Below are 24,085 nucleotides of genomic sequence, written 5' to 3'. Positions count from 1 at the left end.
TTTAATGAATTGACAATACTGAGGATTAAGAATTGTTCACCTACAAATGTACAGTCACTATACCGTACTGTAAAATTCTGTGAAGTGCTTTGAGATGTTTCAATGACGCGGTAATGTGCAATATCAAATGCAATTATAATTAATATAATATGAATTATGGAAACGTGACCAGATTGGTAACTGGATGACCCACTCCTGGTGGATGGGGGGGGAAAAAAAACTATAAATTCAATATAGTCAATGTTAAAGCTCCCTTTATTGTTACAAAAAATCAAGAAATGTTTTAATTCTTCTTTGTCAGCTATGTCTAAACATAGAATGAAAAACTGCAAAGCCATGGGGAGGAGTAACCAGAGCGTTAGACATTTTGAAAGTAAAACCATAAAATATTTCACTTAGTTATCAAACAAGCTATTTTTCTCCAAGCAAGTGGTTTGTCGACCTTGTGGGAAAATACCATTGTATATCATACAACTAAGACTGACCACTGTGTCTCTAAAACAAGGCCACAGGTAGTGCTTTGCTAAGATGATTTTTATCATGATTGTAAGATCTCATGTAAATTAATAATTCGGAGCAAGGGAGTCTTTCCACTCAGCTCCTCTGCAAGACAAAGCTCTAATGGGTAGGGTGGTCCTAGCTGGACAAGCAAAGGGAAAGCTTGCCAGACATTTCCTTCAATGCCAAGCTCTACAGTTTTATCAGGTTAAATTTCAGCAGCACCCAAACACACGCTCTGGGCTACCCAAGCATTGGCTTTTGCCAACCTGCGCCTAATACTCTCTGGAAATAGGTAGGCAGGATGCGTCCCTCCAGGGCATTGCATTCCAGGCACGGAAATGTCCATGTCTGAGTGACATTCATAGAACTCTCAGTCTGGTTTGGACACTCTTAAGCATGGTGATGGGTATCCACATGTGTCAGACACCTGACTGACCAAAAAAAAATGATAAAGAGGCAGTTTATATATACACAGCTTATCTGCTATTAACCATGTGTTGATCATCCATATAAAGCTCCATTGCAGACTACGTAGTTTAGTGCTTATACTGTAGAGGAAGAGCATTTCCATAATGCACTGCATAACTGGCAAAATATCCCTCCAAGTGCAGAACATTTAAGCCTGCAAAATATCTAAAGATACGGGCCTGCAAATCAGCTCTGTACACATTTCTAAATATAGAAGTTACACAGTTCTGTATTTTGTAATTCACAGACTTCGTAGAATTAACTAAAAAAAATCTAGTTACAATTTTCAGGTTGGTGCAAGTATGGGCTAAAAACTGTCTCATTTACCCCTGATAATTTAGATGTGCTTATTATTATTATTAACTAGCTAATACACCTTAGTGCATTGCCAATGCATACAAAATACATTGCCTATTTAATGCTTGCTTTTTAGTTGAAGGTATATGATCTCATAACATCTTCACTTTCACCTGGTCCCTGGTGTAAGGCAAAAATATATACAAATAGTACAATATATATTGCACATATATGCAAAATGGTTGACTGTTAAACTGTATTCGGCTGCTTTGATACACCCAAAAGAATGCAGCTGAAATTTAAGACATCAGCTGCAACATAATACACATGCTGAATTTCAATCGCATAGCACAAACAATATGTACTACAGTACAAATAATATTAGCAAAGTAGTAAAGACGACATGATCAACATGCATCTCTCTCATCTCAGTTACTCGCACATACATGGTAAACAATTGAGGGTCTCGTTACAGACTGTATTAAGTAAACCAAATAAATAAAATAGGGTAGGATTTAAAAAGACCACTTGCAGTAAACACTAAACCATAATCTAATTTTGGTCACGTCAAGCTTCCGTCCGTCTGACTTTAGCTTACATGCCTAAAAGATTTTCCACATCTGAACCACTGGCTTCTGGGCAGATGTCAGGCAGTGAGGTGTGCAGCAAAGAGACTACAATTCATCAAAGAAGGCCACTCGGGATTTAGTGCTTTGCAGAGTATGCTGTAATGAAGAGAAAAATATAATTAGGATGTACAAATGCATTCATTACACACAATCATGGGGTATTACTAACAACCTATGATCATGATCGATTTTATTCCTCCTACTTTCAGATGGCATTTTTTATTCTCCACCTTTTTAGCTATTCTTTTCCTCTCTCGCTCACCAAGCAAAGCCATCTGCTATGTGGTAGGTAGGAAATCTACTCCAAGGCATCTGTCAAGACTGCTCTGTAACCTGCTTCTCTGTGGTACATGACAGCTACTCACGTAGACTTTATCTCCCCTGGGGGGAAGTGTCTCGGCTCCGCTTGACACCTCCCCTGATGGAGCTTGAAAATTCAGTGTATGGGGATTCGCAGGCCTGAATCCATATCCCACCACAGGAGATCATACAGCGATGTGCTTAACCACTGAGCCATCAGAAGGTTTTTTTTTGTCCTCCTTTCTCCACCCCTGAAGTCACTGACTCACGCTGTGCAGTTCCACATCAGTAAATCCTCCAGTACCTCACCAAGTTACCATTCTTCATAAGTGGCTTAGACATTGAGTGTCAGTTGGCTATTTCTGCTGGAGGTATCGTAGCCGAGTCCAATGAACACCCTCATTTTCCAGTAGAGGTTTTGGTTACAACAACTTGCATTTCTATAGCACCCCTCATGCAGGGTAGAGTCCCAGAGTGCTTGACAGTGGCAGAGCACAAAACCGAGTCGGGGGATGTGACAGTAGGCACAGTCGAAGAGGAAGGTCTTTGGGCGCGATCTGAAGATGGGGAAGGAAGGGGCCAGGTGGAGGGATAGAGAAAGAGTACTCCAGACTTTCGGGGGTGGTGGCTGAAAGCCACTTAAATGGGTTAGCAATCAGGAGTGGCTACTCTTCTCTTCTTAAGGCCAAGGTGCTAAAGCAACCAACTGCCATCCCAGCTGAGATCAAATAACAGTCAACCATCGGGAAGATTTTGTGACCATTAATACTGTATATGAGAAAGGCCCATTTCCAGATTCCGTATCTACATGGCTATTTATTCACCAATTTATTCAGATTGCTATGAATTGTGGATGCATAAGAATTTTTTTTACTATCAATACACCTAGCCTAAAGTCATCCAGTCTTGGAAGATATCTGTGAACTAATAATAATAATAATAATCCTTGCATTTGATATAGCGCTTTTCACGTCGGGAGGACGTCCCAAAGTGCTTCACAGAATACACTGTAAAGTGAATTGACTGTATATTTGTGGGCGAACGCGGCAGCCAATTGCGCACAGCAATGTCCCACAAACAGTCGTAGATTGAAAATGACCAATTTATTATTGTTTTTGATTTTGGAGGGATTATTATTAGGTGTGTGGAGTAAGGAAACTTGCCCAAGGTTTCGCCCTGTGCCTGGAATTGAACTCAGGTCTCTCGCTTGCAAAGCGAGTGCTCTAACCACTGAGCTACAGGACTCCACTAATGGTCTGGAATTGAAGGAAACACAGAATCAGTGCCATCATATCCCACATGTTGTGTTCCTGGTCTGAATCGAAAAAAGGGAGGGTGACTCAACTCAAATATTCTTTACTTATAAATACTGAACTTACTTGGTGTTCAGTAAGCCTCGAGCAGCAAGTCATTCGGAAATTTGCTCAGAACTGTGTGCAACAGGGAAAGCCCTAAATGTTGGCAAGGAAAATAGAGAGAAATACTCCAACCCCATTTAAGTGCACCAGATTCTTCTAGTGTCTTATTCCTCGGTGATTTATTAACACAAGAAAATCCTGTATGGGTACCACACACTCAAAACGACTAAGTAAATTTATCTTTCCTTTACCACTGACAGCAAATTGACTCCAACGCGTGATCCATTGTAGTGCTCTGCCAACGTACTCTGCAGAGGCACCAGTTAAAATAATTAACCCTTAGCCTGCTGCTTGTGGATTTGGACCCAGTCTTCACATCCTTGGCAAGCTAAAGGTTAACATTTACTGAAGCGCTTTAACATTTACTGAGCTTAGGGTCCAGTTTTGATGTCGCTATGGCCTGAATATTCTCACTGCAATTTGTATTACTGTACCAAAGAAGTCTGCAAGTAAAAAGGCAACTAAAATTAACATGTCTTTTTTAATAATAATAATCCTTGCATTTGACATAGCGCCTTAGCACGTTTTTGAGACGTCTCAATGCGCTTTACAGAATATACTGTAGAGTGAATTGACTGTATATTTTGTATGCATCTCTCTTTCCTTGACTGACCTGTTGTGATATCACGTAACCAAGGACATCAAATCTCATGTTGGTAAACTAAAAAACAAAAGTGTCACAAGGGTCGAGGCTTCTACATGAGTTGGCGGAGTAGTACCATTCAGAAGTCTTTAACAATCCCCTTTTACAGTTGCAAAGTGATGCTAATTTCAACTGTTGTTATTTCATTTGAATCTAGTCAGGGTCTTATCCGAGTGCAAGAATTATATATATTATACTTATTCTTACTATATTACTCCACCTTCTGCTTCAAAGACTTTCAGTGATATCCAATTGATTTTTAGAGTCAAACCATCAACTGTATCTTTGCAATTTGCTGCTGGTTCAGAGTACCTAGCCTCCCGAAATACATCTTGAACACACAATACGCCACAATTTGATGTAGCTGACTGCTTTCATATCAATTCATATAAATTCAGCAAGTGGTTTTTGGTCTGCAAAACTGCCCAGAGTCATTCATCATCCTCATTATTTCTTACTAGATGGGCTAGCTTTTCCGATCGATGCTGTACAAAGCTCTGATGCTGCGCAGTTGACCACAGCAGTTTCTGTTCCTAAAACAGAAAATGATCTTCAGCCCATCCTCGAGAAGTACACTTGTGGAAAAAGTCACTTGACTTTGAAGCAGAGCAGCACCTAATATTTGGCTAATCATAAGCAAGTGCTTATCTGAATATTGATTTGTTTTGCCTAAATTCATCTAGATCCCTGGATTCACAAAGGGCAAGCAGGCACTGAATGAGCTGAATCAGAAACATATTACATTACATTTATGTTGGAACCAAACCTTTCTTTTACAAAATAGCTACCATCGAACCTGCTCAATTCAAAAGCGCATTTTATCCACAAACAGATTTTCATTGTTTCTAGAGTATTCGATTCCTGCTAAGTCATTGGCTGTATAAAAGATGTTTTAATCTCCCAGTGAACCTCTGTGGATCTTTTGTCTTGTAGTTTCCTGATCAATTCCTCGCCTATGGTGCTGAATTACATGACAAAAGTCTCGGGAAATGCCAATGGCCTAATGATAAAAGGGATGTCTATTGATAAATACTGTACAATAGCTTTACAACCGCTCGTGGCTATAATCTGAGCTAATATATGAAACCTTGAAGAGGGCAGTGTTGGTATTCAGAAGACTGGAACAGCAACACCACAGCACCCTAGTTCATTGTCGCCCACACCTCTTCTCTTCCCTTCTCTCTTCCCCCAATCATCACATTCATGTGTCCCAGGAAGGAAAAAAAATCAATTTGGGGAAAACTGTTCAGTCAATTTTCCAAACAAAGGCAAATGTGTAACTCTGCAGTTATTACAACCCACTATTCTGCCCGGCAAGACTTCAGTACTCACTCTTTATCACAATACAGGCAATATTTCCATGAATTTTCCATTGACTTATAGAAAATTACTGATAATTACAGTGTTCTTAAATTGATATGTCTTTTTCTCCTGAATTTTATCCTCTTTTCTCACTTCCCATTCCTAAAGGCATTGCCGATTCCTGTTATCACTTGATAATAACAAATGTAGCATCCGCGAGCCTATTCTTGAAGTCATTCTTTAAAAATGTACACCTACCTCGTTAACCGTGCTTTCAGTCATCTTTCCCTCCCACCCCTCTTGGCTCCTACCCCCAGCTCGAGTCCCAGCCAGTGCTGTTAAGCATTTTGGGATGTCCTCCCGACTTGAAAGGTATGATATAAATAAAAATGTGTATTGTTGTTGTAGACCACCTAAGTTTTGTATTATTTGGAGTAAACATCAAATATATTTTTTTTAATTATTAAACCACAAATTTAAAGTAACAAAGCTAATCTTTTGAGACTTGTTGCATCAATATTGAATGAAATTCCAACCAGCATCAGAATTTGTTCTTGCCTTGGTGAGTAATGTAAGCATGATGTCTTTGTGACTGTGGAGAACGTCAGTGAAGTAAGCCAGAGAGCCAGCTGTTTCGCTAACCTTCCTCTCCACAGTGACAGCATCATGTCATGACAATTGGAAGATGCACCTCTGTTTGTGCTCAGTATTCAGGGCACATCAGAAATCTTCCTGTGAATTCTAAATTGAAAACAAATTCTTCTGACCAGCAGCACTTAAAACAAATGATTGTTTTGGGGAAAGGCGATGGCTTCACTCTGGGTTTTTCCGAAAGGATTATTTACAGCTATGGCCATTTCTGTTCAAACTCATTCAGATTGCAATGTAAGGTGGGTGGAATGGCCATATTGCAAAGGTCACCTTAGCAAAGAAATTAAATTTAGAATTCAGCAATCTGGATCCCAGTGGCCTTGTGATGTTTAACATAATGCCGACATATTTTATTACAGACCTTTTTCAGAGTGTTGTACTTATTGCTGCCCAGCTCGGTGTTCTCGTTGTGTATTATGTCGAGAGGAGTTTCTCTGTCTTTGAGCTTCAGAGCTTCAATTTCTGTTTTGAGTTCATTCAGTTGCTCTTGGAGATGTTTACTCTTCTCCATGTACTCAACCCTGGAAAATACGATTTAGAGTGAAAAACAGAATAAATCGGATGCCTGCACTTCTGTCCATACCTCTTGCACTGTGTTATTTATAGGAACTGCTGGAAGGAATAGATTTCTACATATTCAAGAAGTGGGATAATAGAAGCATACAATCACATACTGTATCACCAGTGTAATCCAACATCTTGAAAAAAACATGCCTCGGGATTCGCATACACATCCATATCATGGAGTTCTGTTAAGCTTCACTGATATTAAAGTAATCTGGTAGGAATATCTTTCCACATGCTGGTTGCCCACAGAAAAAGTCATTACCACTTCAAATAGCATCAAACCTGCTAACATATATTCGTGTATGAACAGTGCAGTACAACAAAGCTTCACAATGGGGAACAGTGGAATATTACATTGATTCAATGTAAGAGAAATGTGTCCCTCATAAACAACGCCTCAGGGGATTTAGAAAGGTCTTTTTTCTTTAGCAGAGAAAGCCTGGCATACAGTATCACCATGATCCTTCTTGCATCATTCGATACACAAAGTCTCAAATTCTACCTTGTCTTAGCTTGCCCTTTGGACTTAAAAATTTTGATTGCTCAGAATCGGGAGGGTGGTGGATTTTGGAAGCCGGCTCTGTGCGATTTTAATGTTAAGATAAGATGGTCTTACAAACTACGGCTAAGTGAAATTTCAGGCCTGCAACCCAGTTTTAAAAAAACAAGAACACTGGTTATAGTGGTGAAAATTACAACACTAAAGGCATTAAAGCAGATTTGTTATATCATAGAGAAACTACTGTGAAATCAGGTTGGCGGTAAAGAAGTGTTGCAAATCTGCCAAAGCACAGGGCCACAGACTGGTCGGTGGTGGTTGGATCCCTGATCCCACTCAAGATCCTCTCATGGGTTGGGATGGAGCTTGAGAGCATGTCCCCCCAGGCAAAAGAAAGTTTGCATGCTTTCTCAAGTGCATGGTATGGCTGAGGGGTACTACTATAGTTCATACATGTAGTCTTACTCTCTTGTATTTCCTGAGGGGACAAGTAACTGTGAGTATATACTTGTAATTGCAATATACTTTAATCTCATTGCACCTTATTTACATTTTAGATGTGATTATGCAAAAATTTGGCACAAAATGAAAAAAAATGCACCAGAACATAGATTCAAAATGCACGGAAGCATTCATACTTGCTGTGAATCAAAGTAAATTAATAAGATATAAAGAGACATGATTTGAGGCTTCGAAAATATCCAGACAAGAGCGGCAGTAATGCACACTGCTATGCGACAATGTCCTGCCGGACTGAAGCCCGTGGTACAGTGTATGACAAAATGCAAAATGGAACAATAGAGAATAAGACATAATGTTAACAGCCTCACCCTACTCAAACAAGCTAAACCGGGCCAACTGGTGGTGGAAGACGAAAGAAACTAATGTGAAAGCAACAGAAATATTTTAAGTCTGCACATTAAATATCATGCTTAGCAATAAACGTATAAGTGTTACTGACAGCTACAATTTACTAGTTATGGTTTTAAATTGATGCATGAAAATTACAGAAACTGAACAAAGTTTTTGATAACTCTGATTCACAGAGACATATTGGAATAATAGAAAGAGGAAGGGGTCGTTCACTTAAGCAGGCTACATTTTCCATTGGAACACATTACATACAGAACTCAATGTGCACATGATTTGACAGTGAGTAAAGTCATCACAATACTGCACCAGGCAATTAATCATTCCCTCATCCTAGTGAATGCTATTCTCATCTCTATTTTATCCATCCATCAATGCAAACGTTTCGCTCTCAAAATAGTCAACTCACTTTACAGTATGTTCTGTGAAGAGCCTTGAGACATCTCGAAGGCGTTATAAGGCGCTATGCAAGGATTATTATTATTATAGTGCTGCTCACTCACTGGATTTGATTTCAGTTAGTCCACTTAAAAGGCAATAGGTAAAACAACACCACTAAATGTGCCATCTTTCTCCAATTGTTTTAAAGTTTTGGTTAATAAGTGTTGGAGATCTCAGGTGCTGGGGAATGGAATGTGGATCCACTTTTTGAACCGAGGGTTAGCATCAGGCACTCTCAGATTACGAATAACGCAGATTTCATGCCGAGCAAATCTTCCACTGCTCTGCTCCGATAATGCACCTCAAAGCGTTCCTTTTTTCTACACTAGTGTGACATTTCCATTTCCCACACAAGCTCTCCTTGTGACCTTTCTGAGTGAAATTCTAGTTACTGTTGATTAGTTTTGTACTGCCAATCTCTCTCCGCTAGAAGCTGGACTGCAGTTGTTAAAATTAATTTCACGTAGGACACGAGTCAGCAGAGAGAAGAGGCTTTTATCCATTACAGTGGGCTGATTTCAACCCCGAGACCCAGCAGTAAAAGGACAGTGTACTAATGCATCATACCATTCACTCCCATCAGTTAAGTACTTTTCTCTTCTTCCTCTATATTTTTATTTTGTTGTGCCAAGTTTAAAGGTATACTGTTTTGCATCTAGTCTTGGCAGGCTTTCCCTAAACTATGGCAATTAAAATAACAATTCCAGATTATTTTCTTTACATACAAAAGAGGCACAGATCAAGTACATGATGGAGAAGGAAACTGAGCTGAACAAAATGAGAATGCCATACTGCAATTGGCATGAAATTGAGTTTGAAAAATGCAACTCAATTGTTTTTAAAATTCTATAATAATTGATCGAAATATTGTTTGTTTCTTACTTGAGGAAAAATATGATATATCTTTCCTTGGAGTTTGCAATTATTGTCAGGCACCACAGTCTGTCCCTGACAATAAACCCAACTATTAAGTGCCTAATAGATTGTATTTTTTGATTTATCTGACACATTTATTTATTTATTAAGAAAACTGTACATTAAGTACGTCTCAATGTTAAATGACTCACACCAAGATCAGTTCCAGAAAAAGCGAACAAACTCACTTCTCTTTTTCTATCTCCATAGAGAGCCGTTTCATGTCAGTGTCTTTGAAATCGAATGTGAAGTTTCCATTCTCAAAGCTTGGGATATCAGTCGGCATTGTGGCTGTGCTTGATTTCAGAGGCTGCGAAGAAAAAAATGTTGAATTTGTAATCAAAATAGGAGCCTCAATTTCAGCCCCTTTTGCCCTCAAAGAATTACTGCAAAATTATACATTAATATATACATGGTGCTGGTTTGATATTGGCAGTGTTAAACGTCCAACTTTAAATGTGTATTGATTGGTAGAGTGCGTACTGTATGTGAAGATTTGCTGGTGATTTCAATGAGCTTTTGCTTGGCTCTCTTTTCAGCTTCACGCGCGTCTTGCAAATCTTGCTTCAGTTGCTCAGCTTCTGTTGCTCTGTAGAAAGCAGAAGACTTGAGATTAGTTATCCTGAATGTTAGGTCTTTCAATTTCAACATAATATTATAATCCCTGCATTTGATATAGCACCTCATCATGTTATTGAGACTCTCAAAGCACTTCACAGGATTCTTTGTGTAGTGTTGTGACTGTGTTTTGTAAGCAAACTATGGTTTCCGTGCACAATTTTGATTTTGAGAATGACGAGTCACATATGAAAGCAAAAATAAATATAACAAGCAAAATTAATTTTGTTACTCATATTGCATAAGGAGATGGAACCTGTAGAAAACAATCAGCTCATTTCAAGGCTACAACATTTGCTTCCAATATCATTTAGAATTTAATGTTGAGTAAGAAAGTTGCCATCTTCGGCACTTATGGCAATTAATCATTTTCTGGTCTGACTTTGCTATTACAGAGATCTGTATACGTGCATTGCTTCTGTGAAAATCCTTGTTATTATGGCATAAATGTGAAAATTAGTAATAATAATCCTTGCATTTGATATAGTGCTTTATCAAGTCATTGAGACATCTCAAAGCGCTTCACAGAATATACTGTAAGGTGAATTGACTGTATATTTTGTGGACCCCCAAAAAAGTTAAAAGGTTTACCGTCTCTCAGACTCTTCGGCCATCTTGAGTGCCAACACCTCTGCCTCCAGCACCTTTTGCTCCATCAGTCGTTTTTCTTCCTCAGTTCTCAAAGCCGTGACTTGTAACCTCTGCATTTCCTGCTCAGCCTCTGCTGCTTTCTGGGCCAATAGCTTGGCCTCTTCCTCTGCAATCTGGGCTTTTTCCGCCAGCAAATCAGCCGTCTCTTCGGATCTCAGCTAATAGTGGACAAATCGACGTGTTTAGCCGCTGTACCCTTACCCACTCTGAATAACTTATAGTTTTGGGGCATAACTTTGGAAGAGAACTTCCAATATTTTTTAGTACAAATACGGTGTCTCACCAAAGCCTCGTTTGCCAGCTGGGCTTCATCCTGAAGCTGCAGTAATCGGCGTTCCAGGTCATCTCTTGCTCTCTCTGCATCCTCTCGGAGCTGTTTCTCCCGACATAGCCTATGACGCTCCAACTAGGGAACGGGAACAAAACAGAGCTCTGACAATCATCCCTCCCCTCTATCAAGAATAGAACTAACAAGCACATTATTCTCAGGCAAATGGATATTGTTTTTTTTGTTAAATAAGTGAACATTTGTTTAACTACACTTTTTTTCTTGCTGCAGAATCATATTGCTGACTGGCTGACAGTAGCATTTGCAGCTCAGAAAAATGCAATGACAAGAGCTTTGCAACTAAAGTAAGAAAACACTGAGTCATATTTAGATAAAGGCAGAGTAAACCTGCGAGACAGCTGGTAAGTTTAATGAACCGTGAAATGGCCATTAAAACATCGGCTTTACAATATCACTTCATTGTGCATTTGTTATGTTTCATCAGTATCGCTCTCAATGCAGGGGAAAAAAACCCAGTACTGAACACAGCCTAGAATTTTTATACAATCAATCGAATTTCTCTGAGTAATGAAAGTGAGGTGGTTCTGCAAGAAAATAGTGAGTAAAATTAACTAAATTGCATCACGTTCAATTTAGCACAAAACTAATGGAGAGAGCATATACTGAAGTCATTTCATTCTGATTAGTACATTTCATTTCACGCCCAACATAGGGTGCCTGGTGTCACAATGCCTTAGGCTGCGTGGGTCGTCATGCCACTTATATTCAGTGCTCGCAAAACAAAGTTTGCAGATTATTTATAGTGCAGTTGAACTAGAAGAGTAAGGCACACAGCATTCCATTAAAGCTCCAACCCATGTAAAGGCATAAATCATTTATATATTATTTATGCTGCCGAGTTGTAAATGCTCACTGAAACGCTTAGATTGCATATCTTATTTCAAACAATCCATCTGTAATTTCTTAAACGTAATTTGTATTGTGCGGTGCCATACTTGCTTTCATCTTACACACACCAATCTTTGCTATTATTTAATGGATCTAATTTTTTATCCTACCTGTTTTCTAGCCTTCTCTTCTCTTGCCTGGCTTTTCATTTGCTGAACTTCCAAAGAGTCCACTCTCCGTCTCCTCATAAACAGGTCGTGGTTTCCAATACAAAGCTGCAAAATCTAAAGGATTTGGGAAATGTTATTTAAACTTTCCATTTCTTTACGCAAATGAATAGAAAATCTTCACTTCATTTTACATCGTCACTGGTTTTACAGTAAAGCATTATGCAGTTACAATTGATCTTGGCAATTTATCTTCAAATCAAGGAGAAACAATGAGCAATATACAAAATGGACTGATAAACTGCCATTACTCAAGACATTTCCCGTGGTAGTAATAGTATTCAAATACCAGAACACTAACAGTGAGGTTTTCACTAACTCTTTGCTAGCTTTTACAAATATTCGTTCAGCACCTGTATGGGATTTCTAATTATAAGCATGCAAAGAAAAAATTACTAGAACTAGAGAACAATGCACCATCTTTGGGAACTGAATAAACTGAGATAATTTCTTGCCCTAGTAAATTCAGTTCTTCAGAGATCCAAAACATATAAAAATGGATTAACGAATCAAGCACAGACAGTAAATACTCCAATACTTTAATCGTTTCCAGTTCTTTTTTGAATATGAAGCAATTTAGCCACAAGAATGGAAAGCTGCTTTTTGTGCATTTGTGAATGATTCTGCCTAAGCAAATAGGCTCACAGATTCATAAACATTTCAGCAGGAGAAGGAGTGATTTAGCCATCTGTGCCATTTTAAAGAGTCACTGACACCGGTGTCCATTTAATACTATCTTTACACTGGTAGGACGTCTGACTGCTCTTGTCATTGTAGTTTGGAGGAAAGGAACACTCAATGCAAGGACACACGAACATCTGTGCTGTGATTGTGTTTTGTAGCCTTCTTTCCTCTGATTGAGCAGAACTCGAAGTGGAAGAAAAGTACGTTTCAAGGTCAATGACCGAAAGCATTTTCTGTCTCTCCTTCATACATATACATGGGTACACGAGTAAAGCCACATCAAAATCAGAAAACTCTGCAATTCTGATCGAAGACGATTATGTAATACAATTTCCTTAGGGAGAGAAAGTACCATTAATGAGAACATTTGGTCCCTTATTATATTCTGCTTAGAAATGGAATTTAACTGGATGCACTATAGAAACCTATCAATATGCTTCAACAGTGATGGAAGTCAAGTAAACAACAGACACACTATATTTTGTACATTGATCTTGTCTAAGTGATCTTAAATCTGGATTGCTTTACACTGCAGGTTACAGAAGAGATCAAAATGAATCTCCTTTTTCAAAATAATATTTAAGATTTTTATTTAGGGCTTTATTGTTTTTTCAAGAACTTATGTTTTGAGAGCTGTGGGAGCTGCTTGAAATACACTGCTTCAATTTTCATTTGTTTATAGACAGCCTGTTTGATGAAATACTAAACTGTATTAAGCGTTTTAACTGCAAACACCTCGTAAAAACATACAGCATGCTGACTTGTGCCTGCACCACTTCACAACGTATCTAATTGCTGCAATCCATGCACCTTACTTACCAATTTATTCACTCGCAATTTTGAAGAATTAAATTTAAAAACCTCTGTCTTTTTATCCAAGGGTTTTATAGCAAACTGGAGGAAGAGAGCACATTTATTTGAAAGTGTTATTTTTTTCCATGCAAGAAGACAAAAAGGATATTTCAAAGCAGTAAAAAAAAAGAATCTGGGAGAGCGTGACATTGGCTCGCTGGAACTCAAAGTGGTTTCTAAGAACAGGGATTCCCTCAAGGCTGCAGGATATATTTCTGGTTATTGGATCTCTTAATTATGAGAAACCATCATAAAATCAAGCCTTGGATTATCTAGTCAAAGGCAGATGTGGACAAAGAACCCTCACCTTTTATTGTGCGCAATTGGATGCCATGTATCGCCCACAAAATACAGTCAATCCACTTTACAATATATTCTGTGAAGCACTTTGAGACGTCTCAATGACGTGATAAGGCTCTTTATCAAAAGCAAGGATTATTATGTATTATCTGTCTTGGTTTTTTCAGACACAATAACAAATGTATCACAGTTTGCCAACACTAATTATTGTTGGGGCGGCAGAAGAGGGAGTTTATCCTTATCTTCTACAGTACTAAAATACAAATAACAACTATCATAATAATCGCATTGTAAACTTCTAAATCCTATCATTCAGGACAACAGAACACCCACTTGCCTCTTTGTCACTGTAGGAAATGTTGCGAATCTCATTCCATGGAAATGATATTTTGGGGGTCAATTTGTTCTCTGGATCATAAATATGCAGGCCGAAAGCATCAACTCCAAGCATTAAATTTGTTCCCTTCTTGTTCTAAAAAAAGGAAGAGATGTCAACTGTCTGTATACACATGAGTCAACAACAAACAACAGCTATTTTTGAGTAGAGGAAACACAAAGCGAAAACTATTCTTCAGAACTGGAGGTGCCAGAGTTTATCCAGCTTCTGGTGCTGATAAACTGGGCGAAGAAATGGCCAGCTATCAGGATGGCAGGTTGCTGCTAACATCACTTTGTGCACGTAATATATGTGCACACAAAACAGGTACTGTTGATCATGTCACTTTATGTGTGACATCAGGAAGCACCACTGATGTCACTTGGCTGATAACTATTAATTATTTTTAAAAGTTGTGCTGAGGGTCAAGGAAAGATGAACGGCAGCAAAAGATGCAAAGAACCAGAGAAGATGAAAGGATCCATTATCCAGTTCCACTGAAACTTCTCCTAATCTGACTTGTTCATTTCATGCTCTTCCAAGCATACCTTACCCGTCTAAATACTGTCCACATTACTAGCAGAATTTAGTTGACTGTGCAGAATTCCTAGTTATATATCCCACAAACTCACTGAAATTAAACCTTCCCCTAATTTAGAAATGTCCAAACTTTTCTGATTTTTTTTAAGTACAGAGGAAACTTACTATTGAGAGTAGATCAATAGGTTGGCCTATTTTGCTCTTTTTTTCCCATGTTTGCCTACAAATACACAGCAACTTCACTTGACAGCAATTATCTATGAAGAGCTTTGAGATGTTCTGAAGTTTATAAGTGCTGCGTGAAGTGCGACGATTATTATTATTAAATCTGGCAGTAATTTTATTACTATTAAAGAGAAATGACAGTGAGATGAGAAAATCATGCCAGTTGTAGTACAAAGTAGTGCATCAGTCAAAAAGAAAATCATGTTTGTTTAAACCACGTTTAACTCAAATATTTAAAACTTTTCATTTCAGACAGAGGAGGCAATTATCAGGTTTAAGTGGTTTGACCTTAACGGACCGGACTGAACCGTACACTGTAAATAATTGGCTTCCCTTGTTAAGCTATGGAATGCAGTTTCAATTTTATTAGCATTTTATTCAGAATGCTCATTTTCGATTTCAAAGCTGCATGTTCCTTATTCATTTAAATTTTAAATGGAAAATGCAGGACTACTTCGGTCACACTTAATGAGGTAACCGGACTTAGCATCGGGATTCAAAGACACTATTCCTGTACAATTCAAAATGTGTGCGTACATTTTGATTAAACCCAAATCCCGTCTGACATATCGAGATCAAATTAGTGCCTGAACACATTTATTCAGTCCAGGGAACGCATTTAAGTGTATTTTACAATGCAGCAATGCCTTTGAAATAAAAATACAAATTAATCAGCTCTGCATGAAGTACGAAACACACGTCTACTGTGTGTACAACAAACTGCTTTTGTTGCCGTGCATTTTCTTAATAACCAGTTAAATTATAATGTGTTACTGATTTATTTAGACTTTAAGGTGTCCAATTGTACATAAACAGCAAATAGATGTTCTTTACAATGTAGCTCTCGGTAGCACTTGATGCAATGTGCAGGTTTGTAAACACAGAATCAGAAGAGAGGTTCAGATTAAAATCCTTTGGCTCATTTGATCACGTCATTCCTAACTACTCTATTATCTTCCCATTAGAGTCATCAAGCAGTTTCATAAATTATCTAGTATATTGCCCTCAAACGTTTTCAGCTGTCGATTATTCTGTGTGTAAAGAAATACCTCCCAGTGTCTGTAATAAACTTTCCTTCACACTTCTGAACCAACACTGCAAGATTTCTTCAGTTTTCATCTTGGTAACATTTATGCCATCCACAAAGCACATATCCTTCCTAACTCACACTGTGTGAGAAAATAGCACTGAAGGAATCTGTGAATTATTATAGACATTTTTTGGAGGTAAGAGAGCACCTGATCAGTGGTGGGGCTAGGATAGGGGAAAGAAGTGAGCCAGAAAGGAAACATCGAATAACTAGAGAGGGAAAGTAAATTTCAACAAAACACAAGACTTCCTTGATTTGCATAAAAAGTGTTAGGTTATTGAAGGAAAGATGATTTACATTTTTTAAACAAAAACAATGATGAACATAAATGACTTACTCTGATTGAAAAATAGCTTACACCATACATTTCGAGATCTTGTGCTATCTTTAGATATTCCATTTCTGCTTCATCCCTAGACAAAACGATAGGTGTGTCATAAAACCAGACGGAAAAAAATCTGGTAAATAGATTTATAGTTGAATTGCTCATGGTGTGTATGCAATCCTATGATGTTCCAAGTTTTTGCAAGCAAGTCCTGAGATACATGGGTTTCAGTAATCTGTAACCACACAGGAGAATTTTCCTCAGTTAATGCAAGTCACACCCACAACCTGTCCCCACCAAATTTAATTGATAAATTCATCATCAAATGTATTATGTTAAGGTGATCTCATAATGATTCTGGTAGCAGGATAGAGCATCCACTTAATGTTAGCAACCAAACTTATTACCTTCACTAGTGTAATAAGAGTCAAATATCTTGTAGCAGAGTTTACATCCAATAGTGTGATGACAATTGTTAAAATCTTGATACCTTGCTCGCCCTCTGTGCTCTGCATAACAAGCAGTTATTCTCTCCTCCCACATCTCTGGGGTCATCTGGTACAAGTTTATAACCTGCAAGATCAAGAGAATACAATAGTGTCGTGCAGTTTGATTAAAATATCAGTTAGTTTGGATGAAAAAGACCCTTCAACTCATTTACTCCCATCCATCTGGAATGGCAGCTTCCCAATAGACAGTTTCTTAAATGAGTCCAGTGCCTTGGCCTCAACCAACCTCCTGAGTTGCTTGTGTCAATTATCGACTGTTTTCTGTTGAACATGATGGAACACCACATGGGAGAACGCTTCCCATTTCAAATAAAGGTCAAACTTATTTTATTCCTTGTAAAATTACTGCCATCTCTTTTCATAGCTGAATAACTCACCTAAACCTGTAATAAAGCATTTTCTCACCAGTGTAAGAAAATACTTCAAATAATTTGCAATTGCAACAATGAGTCAATTAAGCCATTTTCCATAACTGTTTTTATTCTAACATTAGCAATGGAATGCAGCAAGATCATTTATGATCAATAGTTTAATTCACCATGAAGAACTCAAATCTGTTTCACTATTAACAGGAGTGTGGCTGGACTCCCATGAGCAACTTATGAACAACTAAATCTGAATTGTTAAAAACCTTTGACCTAATTTACTGGCATCTAGAATTGTGAAACTTTCAATGCGACAAAAAGCAAGTAGCTGCATTCTCTGTTCAAGATTTAACACTTGCCTTTGTTTTCTGCAATACTTTTTTGGAAGCAATTGTTCAAATTCTTTCCCCTAATATACTGGTTGTGCTTACCCTTTTTGGTAATAGCTCCTCTTGAGCTAGGAAACCCGGTTTGTGTATTTTGGGATCATAATCGCCATACTGTTTAAAAATAAAGTACAAGTATAAGTAACACAGTACAACTTTTGATACATTCTCTGTATATTTAATATTTTACTTTGAAATTTCTTGTTCCATAAAAAGAAAAATGTCTTCCTAGATGCCTAGTTATATTGTTCACACAATATTATTATTATTATTAGTTATCTTACAGGATTCCAAAACCTCAGAGATGTAATATTTTGTCACTCAAAATTCAACCACAAACATCAAAATTCAACCACAAAAGGTTCATGATTAAATACAATTGGATTTTACAATAAAATGCCCGTTAGCAATCATTTCCTTAGTGCAATTTTATGCAGCCTATAAAACAATCCATACCAAGTCCAAATGAAAATGTTTTTAAAAAGTCTTTGAATTAGTAGCTCTCATTAATCAATGAAAAGCGCTTTAGTTCACACAATGTTCTATGCTTCCCTGGAGCAAAAGCAGAATGAGACGATACAGTAGACTTCCACAGATATCGAAATGATTGGTATTGCATGTTAATTTTAAACATAAAACCCTACTTACTGTAACACAATTTAAATATCTGTCGCAAGAAAAGGGATTTGAATCAATTGCCATGCCTCCAGGGCAGCAGTAATGCATTTCTGATAATTCTATATGAAACTTAACGGCTACAAATTTTCAGAAATGTACAGCAGTTTTTAAGGATAATCACATTTTGGGAATCATTTTCACTTCTGTTTTATCACACAGGGAGCCAGGTTGACAACCTCAGAATAAGCGACTGCTATTAACACCGAAAAATAAATTGCAAGACAAAATGATAAGTGTTTTTGAGCAGATGAATTTCTGCTCTGAATTCCTTTAGAAGTGCACATCTGCAAGGGCAGTAGTGACTAGCAGAAAAATGTGCCTATAATTTTAAAGCAAACGTGCCTTCAGTATTTAAATTCTTCATTTGTCTGCATGTCAAGAATCCCTCACTGCACTATACCATTTCTACATCATTCATGTCAGCGTCTGTACCATCAGTGACCATAATAACTTGGTGTGTTAAGGTTCAGCAGGTAGGTGTTTATTTTGCCTTTGGATGAGTGTTCTTTGATTCAGCTATTTAAATGTGAGGGAATGTCACAAGCAATTTGTTCTCTTTCTTTGTAATTAGTGTACAGCTCTACTGATTGTTAGACATAAAATAAATATTATGCTGTTAATGCAGCACATTAATAAGCAATCACATTTCATTGGTCTTAGATACCTGTTAAGATAGCTTGAATAGGGCAATTGTCAAAGGTTCGGCAACTTTTAATATCAAATGATTCTGCATCTTCATTTTAGCTTTATTTCAATGAAAGCATCTTTACCTTAGCTTGAACAGCATAGGAAGCCATAAGGACAGAAGCTTCTGGGGGACAATATATTTCCTCTTCCAGGATACTCTTCTTTACCTGAAACAGCAGACATAGGCATCAGCACATGCAAAGGTCTGACTTGTAATCAAAAAATTGTATTCTAATCATTTTATTTGTTCAAGTAATCAAAGAAACATTCCAGCCTAAGATTCAGATTAATCAAGAGCTGATTGCTGGCCTTAGCATGCTTATAATTAAAAGACTGGATGCTTGATTCCAGCCCTAACCCTTCCCATATGTAGGACTCAGCCGCTCACTGAAAAGCCCACTGAGTTTAATGGTGGAGTATATTTTGAGCAAAGGTTCATCAATGTTAACTTCTTTCCATTACCTGGAGGAAAAGTAAATGTTGAGTGATTTCTTGTACCATCTCTTCTTCTGCGTTCTCAGGATAGAACTTGGCAAGGAAATAGAAAGTGACTGGCTCTTCTTTTGAGACATCATGATCTAAGACCTATTAGATAGAGAAGGTCAACTACTTAAAAAAATTATGCATTTAGTTTTTTTTAAAAAAAAACTAGGAGCACTTTCACGTTTTAAAATAACACTGTACGTGTTACGTACCTTTTTGTCCATTTTCAGCCATGCAACAGAACCCTTCTCTGTATATTGAAGGCCGAAGAACCATGCTTCTCTCAGCCCAATTGTCCGACAAACCAAATCAAAAAGATCTTTACCCTTCCACTTTACCTGAAGCGCAACAGAGAAAAAAAGATTATGCTCAAATTTCAGCTACTTTTCACACAGCAATGTCTGCAAGCACTCAAGAGATGCTATCCTGCATGAGGGGCGCTATATAGATGCAAATTGGTGTTGTTGCAAACAGGCATGAAGTGAATGACCAATTTTACTGGGGTATACTCATTCCAGTCTGAGCGCCTATTGCACATGCCTATAATTGCACATTTTCCAGACAGATTAAATATACGTAGCTCTATATTAGTAGGGAAGCTACATTCTATACAAATATGCAACCATTTGTAAGGTAGCAGAAATTATTATACTCCTGGCTTCAAAAAAGGTTAATACTTCTTCAATCACCTTACCAATACTAATATATTTCTACAAGAAACCCTATTCTCATAAACATGACCTTTACTAATCAAAGAGAATATAATATGTATTTTACTGGCATGTTTCACTGCTCCCTATTTTATGCAGTGAGATTACTGTAATGTCATTGGTTTAAAAACAAATTTGCAGAGTTTTCTTGTTCCAATATCATATTTCTCTCCAGGGAAATCATCCACAGGACTATCTACTGTTAAATGCTGATCCCGATTCCAAGAAATCAGGGAAGAGTTCTGCTCCTTGGAGATCTCTCAGCTACAAGTTTTATGATAAACATATTAAATATGTAGCCAAGGATGTTGTTCTTCAATGGCTTTATGTATTTTTTTATTTTCACCCTCAGTTTCCGTTATATTTATTTGAACAAAATTGAACTGTGAATTTGACATTTGTGAATGTGGTTAGGAATGGATATGTTAATTTCCATGTAGACTCATATTGTTATAAATGACTTTTTTTAATATTTGGAATCTCTTGTTATTGAGCAGCTGAACAAGCACCTTGATCAGCTTGGGGCAGGATTTCTGTGATTGAGATGGAAGATGTGCGGTTGTATATACTTGCAGTTTATTAAGATTAATTCTAAAATTGTGGAACTTAAAAGGATACAGAATGGAAAAACAATTTGAGATTGGTTGTTTCTATTCCACAGTATTCACACATTCAATAAATTCTTATCAATTTGGTTACCACTGTAAAAGTGTTTTCCTTACAACTGTGATTCAAGTTTATGTGTTTTTTTCTCTCCTTTTCTAGGTGAAGCAGCTCCTGACACCTCACTCTTCATGTATAAGCCGTAGAGAATGAGCATTGGCATTTTCTCAGCCGTGATGATGGGGGGAGGGAATTTCACAGCCAAGCCTAGTATCTGCGCACACAGACTTTCAGCAAGAATCATTGGATCATGAGGGGCAGAAAGATTCCTGATTGATGTTTCCCTTCTTTTGGCTTATCAAATTGAGTTCAACTCCCACCCCCCACCACCCTTTAATGCAGTCGTCCCAGCAGGGAGGTGTTAAATGCCAGGAAATAGACAATTATAATTAATATACAGCCTACAAGTGATGCTTCTACAGAAGCCATATATATATGCCATCCATCCTAATGTTGGCTTATCATACTTTGCTCATTAAAGTTAGCAATCTTTTTGTTAACATTACAGAAAGACTGCTTTTTAAAAAAAACATTCAGCTGATGATAAACCCCACTTTCATGTATTACTCCCATATAGAAAAATTTGACTTGAGAACAAGTGAACATATGGGTCCTTCCAATGACTGCCACCTGGTGGCTATTATATGATCTAAAGGTATTTTACACCCTGATATACTTTTTCTCACCTCTGGTTTTCTATTTGTTTCAATACAATTACAAAACATTCACTCTCAAAGGTTTTAATGTCACCTAAGCACTGCACCCTAACATTATGTTCTGATGTACATGATGCTGTACAAAAGCAGCACAAGATAGCAGTTTTATAACACCACAAATTAAACAAATCCAAATGATCGATTCACAACATACGGTAAAATCCATGTGAACCGCGAACACACTTAGCTATAGTTAAAAAAACAGTGCATAAATAAATCTAAAGTCAGTTTAATTTTATATTCAGGCATTTGGTGAATTATGCTACTCAGATCTTTAAAACAAGTACTGAAAATCAATCTTTTTCCACCAGGCAATTGTAAAAAGAAAAATGTTACAGAAGCAATTGGAATGGAAAGACTTGTTGTCAAGGGCAAAAAAATGGTTTGTTGACCTGTCACTGATTTGTAGACAAACCAGTCGACCATATCAGTTGTTTTGCATTTTTGTTACTGTCAAAGCTTAAGAGAAACAAGGTATTTGAAGACAGTTTCACTGAGAAGCCTATGCCCCATATGCGTCGAATTCACACCCTCTGTAGCACAAGGCATGATCACAGTTAGATGAATCAAAACAATTATTTCAAATTCCTTCACAATTCAAAGAATTTCTTGAGAGGTATACATTTTGGATTAAATTCAGACATTAATACAAATTGGGTAAAAAATGATCCCTACATTTGTGGTGGTTCCAGATTACAAATAGTGCTTCTGTGCGTTTAACTCTTACTTTTTATGCAGTTTTAAATTCATTACATCGTTCCTGTTTTTCTCTTTATATAAAAGTGAAACATAATTCAAATACACAGGCAATTGAACACTTCCCCTCCCATTCTTCTAGCTCTCTTGTCTGGCCAACAATAGGAAATCTACAACAGGAAAATAGCTCATTCTTAAATGTATTCTGCCACTTACTATCATGTGGCCCCATGTGAATAAGGAGCTACATGAACGGTCTAGATGTTCCTTAGAGAATGTGTATAAATTATGCACAAAAGACTACTGATAATTATGGAATTCATAATATCTACTCAATTCTTGTTGGCAAGGTGTCAATTTGATAAACATCAGTCAAGCTTTAACCTAGTTATAAACTGCCAACTCAAACTTAAATACAACATGCACAATATCACAGTCAATGTATCTTTCAGTTGGACTGAAGAACACAGTTAACATATGGAAATATAAAACTACTATTTCTAGGAAGAAAATCATCCAGTTTTTGGCAAACTTAATTCCTCCACATGACCTACATTCGTTGAAAGGGTAAACCTTTAGTCAATTTTCAAAGCCTCTAGAGCTGCTTTGTGATCAACAAAGGAAAGATCAACCAAATATTTTTTCCTTTCAAGTTGGACCCTGCTACCTTGCATCACTCCACCTTGTGGCTTATCTAATACCTCAATTGGAGGAAGCAGATCCAAGAAATAAGTAAGCCCTGGGAACCAGCCAAGTTCAAAAGTCAGTGGTCACCACTGTTACTTACACTGTATACTCCAGGACCACATGTAAAACAGTGGACTATGAAATCAAGCAGGAATGGTCCTGCAGATTATTGTACAACTTATTAACTATTATCCAATGTTCACTCCTTCCTGGGAGAATGTAGTTCAATAGCATTGAAGAAGGTGAAATGCATTTTGAAACAGTCCCAATCTCTAAATAACGGTGATGATCAAACCTTGCTGAAACACCCTGAACAGTGCTCTCAGATTTCTGCTCAGTGAGGACCATTTTCAAGTGCATAAAATGGTCTTCAGGGGATATCAACCAAACTCAAGTGAGTTACAGAATATAATCCCCAAGAGGTGGGTTTTCCACGTATACGTGATGTAGTTTCTGGTGATGATGCAATTTGCATTAAATCAGTGGTAAAAGTGGAGTTATTCAAAGACTATCGGGAGGTTATTCTCGGAGAGTGAGATCAAATGAGCCAAAAGGCCTTCCTTCCTTCCTTCATCACCCGATCCTCTCCTGTGAAAAGAACATGAACACGGCACATGAAAAGCAACACGCGAGAGCAGAGGGCAGCTCGAGCAGAGGTACCTGGCAGCTGAACTCCATCTCGGCATCTATAGTGACAATCCGCACATTGAAGCTTTTCGAAGGCTTTCTCCTCAACGCCTTGAAGTTAATTTTAGCGGCCAGGCTGCTGGCCGCACTCATGCTTTTGGGATGGGTGGGGTGGGAGGGGGTGGGGGGGGAGAGCGGAAGTTGGGTAGGGATCTTAAGAGTGAAGGAGTTAAGAGGGGGGAACGATGGTAAGTAAGAGTGGTGAGAGTTTAAGAGTGGGGAGTGGGGCGGGCGGGAGGAGGTGAGAGTGCA

At 37.8% G+C, this 24,085-nt stretch overlaps 1 protein-coding gene across 1 annotated transcript; it reads right to left on the bottom strand.

The window, feature by feature from the left end:
- Window positions 1-237: 237 nt before the first annotated feature.
- nf2a (neurofibromin 2a (merlin)) lies at window positions 238-24,085 on the bottom strand. The gene is made up of 16 exons (XM_007902313.2): window positions 23,807-24,085; window positions 19,887-20,012; window positions 19,654-19,776; window positions 19,275-19,358; window positions 17,872-17,940; window positions 17,057-17,139; window positions 16,579-16,654; window positions 14,348-14,482; window positions 13,678-13,752; window positions 12,118-12,231; window positions 11,054-11,176; window positions 10,711-10,928; window positions 9,985-10,090; window positions 9,690-9,811; window positions 6,571-6,730; window positions 238-1,991 (listed from the first exon to the last, which is right to left on the bottom strand). The coding sequence occupies exons 1-16, from the start codon at window positions 23,924-23,926 to the stop codon at window positions 1,941-1,943; spliced, it is 1,785 nt and encodes a 594-aa protein (XP_007900504.2). The 5' UTR covers window positions 23,927-24,085; the 3' UTR covers window positions 238-1,940.

The sequence above is a fragment of the Callorhinchus milii genome, unplaced genomic scaffold (genome assembly GCF_018977255.1).
Source record: "Callorhinchus milii isolate IMCB2004 unplaced genomic scaffold, IMCB_Cmil_1.0 Scaffold8, whole genome shotgun sequence".
Taxonomy (NCBI): domain Eukaryota; kingdom Metazoa; phylum Chordata; class Chondrichthyes; order Chimaeriformes; family Callorhinchidae; genus Callorhinchus; species Callorhinchus milii.
This window is presented reverse-complemented; position numbering and strand designations above follow the sequence as displayed.

What these genes read in the sequence shown, in the direction of transcription:
- nf2a (XM_007902313.2), bottom strand. Translation starts at nt 23,926, where the DNA reads ATGAGTGCGGCCAGCAGCCTGGCCGCTAAAATTAACTTCAAGGCGTTG. An exon ending in TTTCCTACAGTGACAAAGAG is followed by an intron (nt 13,753 to 14,347) that starts GCAAGTGGGTGT and finishes CTCTTCCTCCAG; the next exon opens with TTTGCTATAAAACCCTTGGA. An exon ending in AATTGCGAGTGAATAAATTG is followed by an intron (nt 12,232 to 13,677) that starts GTAAGTAAGGTG and finishes CAAATCCTTTAG; the next exon opens with ATTTTGCAGCTTTGTATTGG.